This window comes from Trichechus manatus, unplaced genomic scaffold, assembly GCF_000243295.1.
Source record: "Trichechus manatus latirostris isolate Lorelei unplaced genomic scaffold, TriManLat1.0 scaffold00137, whole genome shotgun sequence".
Taxonomy (NCBI): Eukaryota; Metazoa; Chordata; class Mammalia; order Sirenia; family Trichechidae; genus Trichechus; species Trichechus manatus.
Window position 1 is genome coordinate 132806 of NW_004444073.1, and position 5792 is coordinate 138597.

General features: G+C 43.4%; 1 protein-coding gene across 1 annotated transcript in view; it reads left to right on the forward strand.

Annotated features, from left to right (window-relative positions):
• The first annotated feature begins 1515 nt into the window (after nt 1–1515).
• SFRP4 (secreted frizzled related protein 4) overlaps nt 1516–5792 on the forward strand; it is a 9711-nt gene continuing 5434 nt past the window's right edge. The window contains exons 1-3 of the mRNA XM_004385297.2: nt 1516–2236; nt 3603–3683; nt 3777–3842. Coding sequence (XP_004385354.1) covers nt 1792–2236; nt 3603–3683; nt 3777–3842 — 592 coding nt within the window. The 5' untranslated portion in view covers nt 1516–1791. The remainder of the gene's footprint in view (nt 2237–3602; nt 3684–3776; nt 3843–5792) is intronic.

Genomic DNA, 5792 nt, shown 5'->3' on the forward strand with positions numbered 1-5792 from the left:
TCTCACCTCCGGACAGGGGCTGCCCCACTAGTCTCCTGTATCTACTTGAGCTAAGAAGCACACTCTTCAGAAGTATCATTTTGTATCCCATAGTCCAGTCTAATCTTTTAAACTATGTTTTTAAAGCTTAGCATTCAGAGGGAATGTTTCCATATTGTTAATGCCCTAGGAAAATATCATGTACTAGAAATCTTACTGTCTGAAGATTGATGTATGCTAGCAACAATAAAGCCTCCTTTTTTGTGGATAGCTGAGCCAGCGGTTGGTTTCACTACCTCTTCCTAATAGAAATAAAAGAGAAAACAAAATATGCATACTTACTTTCCATGGTACACAGCTTCTTACTCATTTCAAATAACAATCTGCAAGCAATCTCATAGGAAATATATGATACTTTCATAGGGCATTAACAATATGGAAACATTCCTTCTGAATGTTAAGCTTTAAAAACATAGCTTAGCTGGAAATCTGAATTTAAGGCAGACAGATTTTTTTCTCTCCAAGGCTTAGACCCACAGAAGTTAGTTTGGTTTTGATCCTGACCAGGATTGATCAAAAATCAAGATTTTAGGCTGCTGGATTAAAATCTCTTGGCATGAAAGGGGAAAAAATCTTTCAGACTGTGGTGTCCAAAAATTTCTTGGTTTTCTCCTGGGTTCCGTTCATGTTGGAGAGGGGGAATAGAGGTTAGAAAAAGGAAGGGGGAATATTGGTAGATAGAAAACATTTCTCTAACTAGAAGACGCTATTGCACTTTCAGGGATTTCTGTTAAATTCCTGGAGCAGGTACAAACCAAGTGTCATTCTGAAAGAACTTGAGCCAGAATTAAAGTCTACTAGCCACAACAACAACAAAAGCCCTCCGCACACCTGGGGCCCGGTGGAGTCTGGCTTATATGACGTGTCCATTATGTTCCAACATTTACTGCGCTCTTCTCCGGCTCCCCTCAATATTCTCACTATTCAGCGCTTCTCACGCCCTCTACAGGAGAAAGCAAATAGGCAGAATTAAAGAGCAGCAGAAGTTGTCGCTGTGAGTCGGAATCTACTCGAGGACAATGGGTTGGGTTTGCTTTAGAAGTTGTCTCTTCCTCCACCTCTACTCTTGGTGGTCACTATGAGTGGGAACCAACTCCAGGGCACCGAATAACATCAACAAGAGGCAGAAAGCGTAAGGTTCAGCATCGACTCAAAAGAGCGTCTTTTTCTCCCTTGAAATCCTCTCTTGCACCCTCTTGGATCCTGCATCCAAAACGACTGCCAGAGGCCCTTTCTCTTGGTCCGAAGAAAAAGGACTAGCCAGACTAAAAAGGAAGGGCTTTGGGGGAGTGCAGGATTCCAACCCTGGGCTGGGACGGGGAGGAGATGATGTCACCGCTTCTGCAAAGAGAGGGCCGGGGGTGGGGCAGTTGAGGGGGAGCCCGCGCCGCTCCTGCAGCTGCCAAGGAAGCGTTCCGAGCCCACGTCAGGGGAAGTGTCGGGATAAATAGGGTCCTGCAATGGCCGTGGTTGGCTGCGCTTCGAGCTGCGGGGTCCGAGACGGGAGCTGCCTAGGCGGGTTTGCGCCCGAGAGGCTGAGAGCTGGCGCTGCTAGAGCTTTGTGCGCCAGACGGCGGATATCCGCGGCCGGACCTAGCGACCTCGCATTGCTGCCCACGGGAGTTTGGGAAGAGAATCTCGCCTGCGCCCCAAAGGACATCCTCCTCTGAGAAGGGAGAGCGTAAGACTAGGGAGACGCGAAGAGAACTTCCCTTTCTGCCTGCTGGGGTCGCAGCGCGGGAAAGCAGTGCCATGCACCTCTCGGTTCTGGCCGCGTTTTGCCTGTGGGGGCGCCTGGCGCTGGGCGTGCGTGGCGCGCCCTGCGAGGCGGTGCGCATCCCCATGTGCCGACACATGCCTTGGAACCTCACGCGGATGCCCAACCACCTGCACCACAGCACACAGGAGAACGCTATCCTGGCCATCGAGCAGTATGAGGAGCTGGTGGACGTGAACTGCAGCTCCGTGCTGCGCTTCTTCCTCTGCGCCATGTACGCACCCATCTGCACCCTGGAGTTCCTGCACGACCCCATCAAACCTTGCAAATCGGTTTGTCAGCGCGCGCGCGACGACTGCGAGCCCCTCATGAAGATGTACAACCACAGCTGGCCTGAGAGCCTGGCCTGCGATGAGCTGCCAGTCTACGACCGCGGCGTGTGCATCTCTCCCGAGGCCATCGTCACTGACCTCCCGGAAGGTGAGGCTGGGTAAGGAGGGAGGGGGCCAAGGAGGCTCCAGGAGCTGTCGGGGTCGCAAGAGAACCGGGCGGCACCACCTACAGCTGCCAGAGGGTGGTCAGCCCCAGTCCCACTTGCGAGGGTGGAGGAGGTGGCAGTGGGTGGAGGCAGACTTTACTTCCAAAAGAGTCTGGTTTCCCCCCAAGGAATTGGGGAAGCTGGGGAAGAGGACCACGCCTCATGGGAGGGAAAAAAAAAAAGATTTTGCTTACAAAAGGTGTCATTGGAGATGTTTTCACTTAAATAATAACAGAAATAATACTAAAAACAACAGCAGCAGCAACAAACATGTATATAAAACTACGTGTCGCCTGAGTTACGAAGCACTTACATGTATTAACTCATTTAGTCTTTAAAACAATCCCCCAAGGCAGATGCTAATTCTCTATTTAGTGCTACTTCTCGAAAGTTCTGGAAAAGCAATAAACGTCATTACTCCCCACCGGGAGTGCTGTTTATAAATTTATTATTAAATTGTTATGTCTGTTTCATGGTCTTGGATCAAGAGGTGACATCTGTGGCATCTTAAAAAACATACAAACGTGTTGCCTTCGAGTCAATTCTGACCCATAGCAACTTAGTTAACCTGATCTCGGCTTCCACTGCCTTCTTTTCTTTTTGGTCATTTGGCTGTTTCTCAGGGGGAAAAAGGAGTAGGGTTAAGTCCACTTCTTGAAATGAAACCTAAAAATATTTTTGCATTCATTTATCTAGGCTTCCCCTGACCCAAGTTATCCCACATTTAAAAAATCGTGGTGTTGCTTTAGTGTAGTTACTGAAGTCAGATTTCAGAGTATTGCCCAAAACATGAAGGAAGGTGGCAATTAAGGGAAGGGAAATCTGAAACTTCTCTCTAATTCAGAGTTTTAGAAAAAATATTCTTATTGTTTTAATTATGTAAATGATAGGGAGGGTTCTGCTTATCTTTGGTCATGGACTGTTTCTCTACTACAAAATGTGAGAGGAGGATTTGGAAATATTTTGGTTAGTGTAAATCATCAACTTGTAAAACCAACATTTTAAAATGAATATGGAGAGGGAGAGACTGGAATTTATCCAGTATGGCAGTCCGTATCAGCCAAGATAAATGAATGTGCAGTCACATCAATTTATACTGAGTATGCAGAGTCTCACCCAAAAGTCTTTTGTTATAAGCCCAGGGATGTTTATATGAAACAAGTAGTCAGCAATCATATGATATTTTTACTATTTAGTACTGCTCTTTGGGATTCTGTGTTAGGTTTGTGGCTTCAGATTGTTCCTTATTCCAGCCGGGCTAACAACTAAACCACTGACCACACACATGTGGCCCTGTGTGTATTTCAGACGTGAAGTGGGTAGACATCACCCAAGACATGATGGTACAAGAAAGGCCTCTTGAAGCTGACTGTAAACACCTAAGCCCTGGTAAGTTCTTATTTCTTCTAAGTTCCTTCTCCTTCTCCCCAAAGTGATTACTGTACCCTTTTCAGCTTTTTATCACTCTTATGTCTTCTCCAGACAGGTGCAAGTGCAAAAAGGTGAAACCAACTCTGGCGACGTATCTGAGTAAGAACTACAGCTATGGTAAGTCATCTGAGGAAGCCACTCACTGTTGAGACTTGACACCTTACGAAGCTGGAATCACAATAGGGTTGCCCTCGCTAAGGCCAGGTCTGCTAGCCACGAGGTAAAAGCAGAAGGTTGGTGATTTTTCAGGTTAATGACGTGGCACAATAACAACTGTTGTAAACCTTCTCTCTCTCTCTTTTTTTTTTTTTCTGGGTAAATTAAGTAAAAACAAAGTAAATTACCCAGATGAAAACAGTTATGTGGATCAGACTGGAAGTTTGACATCACAATCCTACTTGGCTTGGTGAGAAGGCCTTGCTTAGCCGGGACAGATCAACCCTACTTACTCTTTCATTGGTTTCATTGCTGCATGTAGAAAGGATGATGTGGGCACATTGGATGACTGATCCATGGATTTGATTATTTGAGACCCAGATAATTAAGACCTATTCTTTTTTTTTTTTTTTTTAACTTATAAACAGCTACAAATATTTGACATCTTAAAGAAATTTTGTGGAAATATGTTAATCATGAAATCCTATGACAACAGTACTGGCATAGATTAAATGTTCCCTTCTCTCTTGTTTGAAGGAGTCGTTCAGCACTTTGTTCAAAGAAAAAGTCAATCATGATATTTTAAATGCTTTTTTAAAAAAGTGTAATTCTACTCTCATCATCCAAAGGTAAATTTAATTAAAAATATGTTCTTTTAAAATACCCATTTCAACACTTTATTTATATTTTCATTGCATCCCTTAAATTGTATATGTTGAAATAACACAAAACGGTTTGGGGGAAAATATTCATTTTATTTGCCAGCTTGGTTTTCCATATTTGTTTGCTAACTCGATTTTCCATATTTGACACTGACATTTTATCTCAGTAAGGGAACTTACATGTCACACATAAAAGTAGGAAGGTCATGAAAATATAAAAAACTGAAAAAAATTTCTTATGTAGACTGTCAACTTCGAGCATCATACACAGCAAATGTGAGTTATTAAACCAAAATAAAAAATGCTATATTTTGCAGTTTTTTTAACGTGTTCTATTTATTAACCTGTTCTATTTAGATATCTTCATCTGATCTCCTTAGTTCCTCATCTGCCAAGATTCAGCCTTGGTTACTAATCAGAGTTTCACTGTCATACCGTTCCCTGGGGTGTCATTGCCTCAGAATGACCTTGTCAATGAAACCCTTTGGCTTCTTCATAAACCAGCTTCCTAGGATAGAATCCAAGACAGGCCCATATTAGGCTGGTTACAACTCCATGGGAGGGAGTATTACCAAAGGGACAGAGAAACAAGAATTTAAACAGTGATCAGAACCAGTGATATTAGCAGCCATCTGTAATAACACTTCTAACTTCCATTTACCCTGGGTCTCACTTTGAAAGTCTGTAAAATTAAAGGATCGAGTTTAGTAATCCCCAGAGACTCCTTCCTGTTTAAAAGTGTTACTACTGTAAAAAAAAAAAAACAACCCTATCGCTGCCTAATCGATTTTGACTCATGGCAACCCCATGTGTTACAGAGTAGAGCTGCTCCGTAGGGTTTTCTTGGCTGTAATCTTTATGGAAACAGATCGTCAGGCCTTTCTTTCCTGGCAGCTGAGTGGGTTCGAACCGCCAGCCTTTAGATTAGTAGTCCAGTGCAATATGTTTGCATCACTCAGGGATCTTACGACTCTAATAGCTTTCCCATAAAACAGAGAAAGTTCAAGTATCAGATGAGGAGCTGAACTATAGAAACTTTAAGGTGACTTCTGAATCTGAGAATATATGACTCTCACACTTCAAATCATCACAAGATAGACTATAAATAACTAAATATACCTTTCTGTGAAATTTTTCTTGGCATTCTATGTAGCTCAATTTCCTGAGATACTTTTGGCCAAAAGAAGCTAATTTGAGAACTATAGAATTTTAGGGCTGAGTAGGATCCAGGGGATCCTCTCTTCAAATC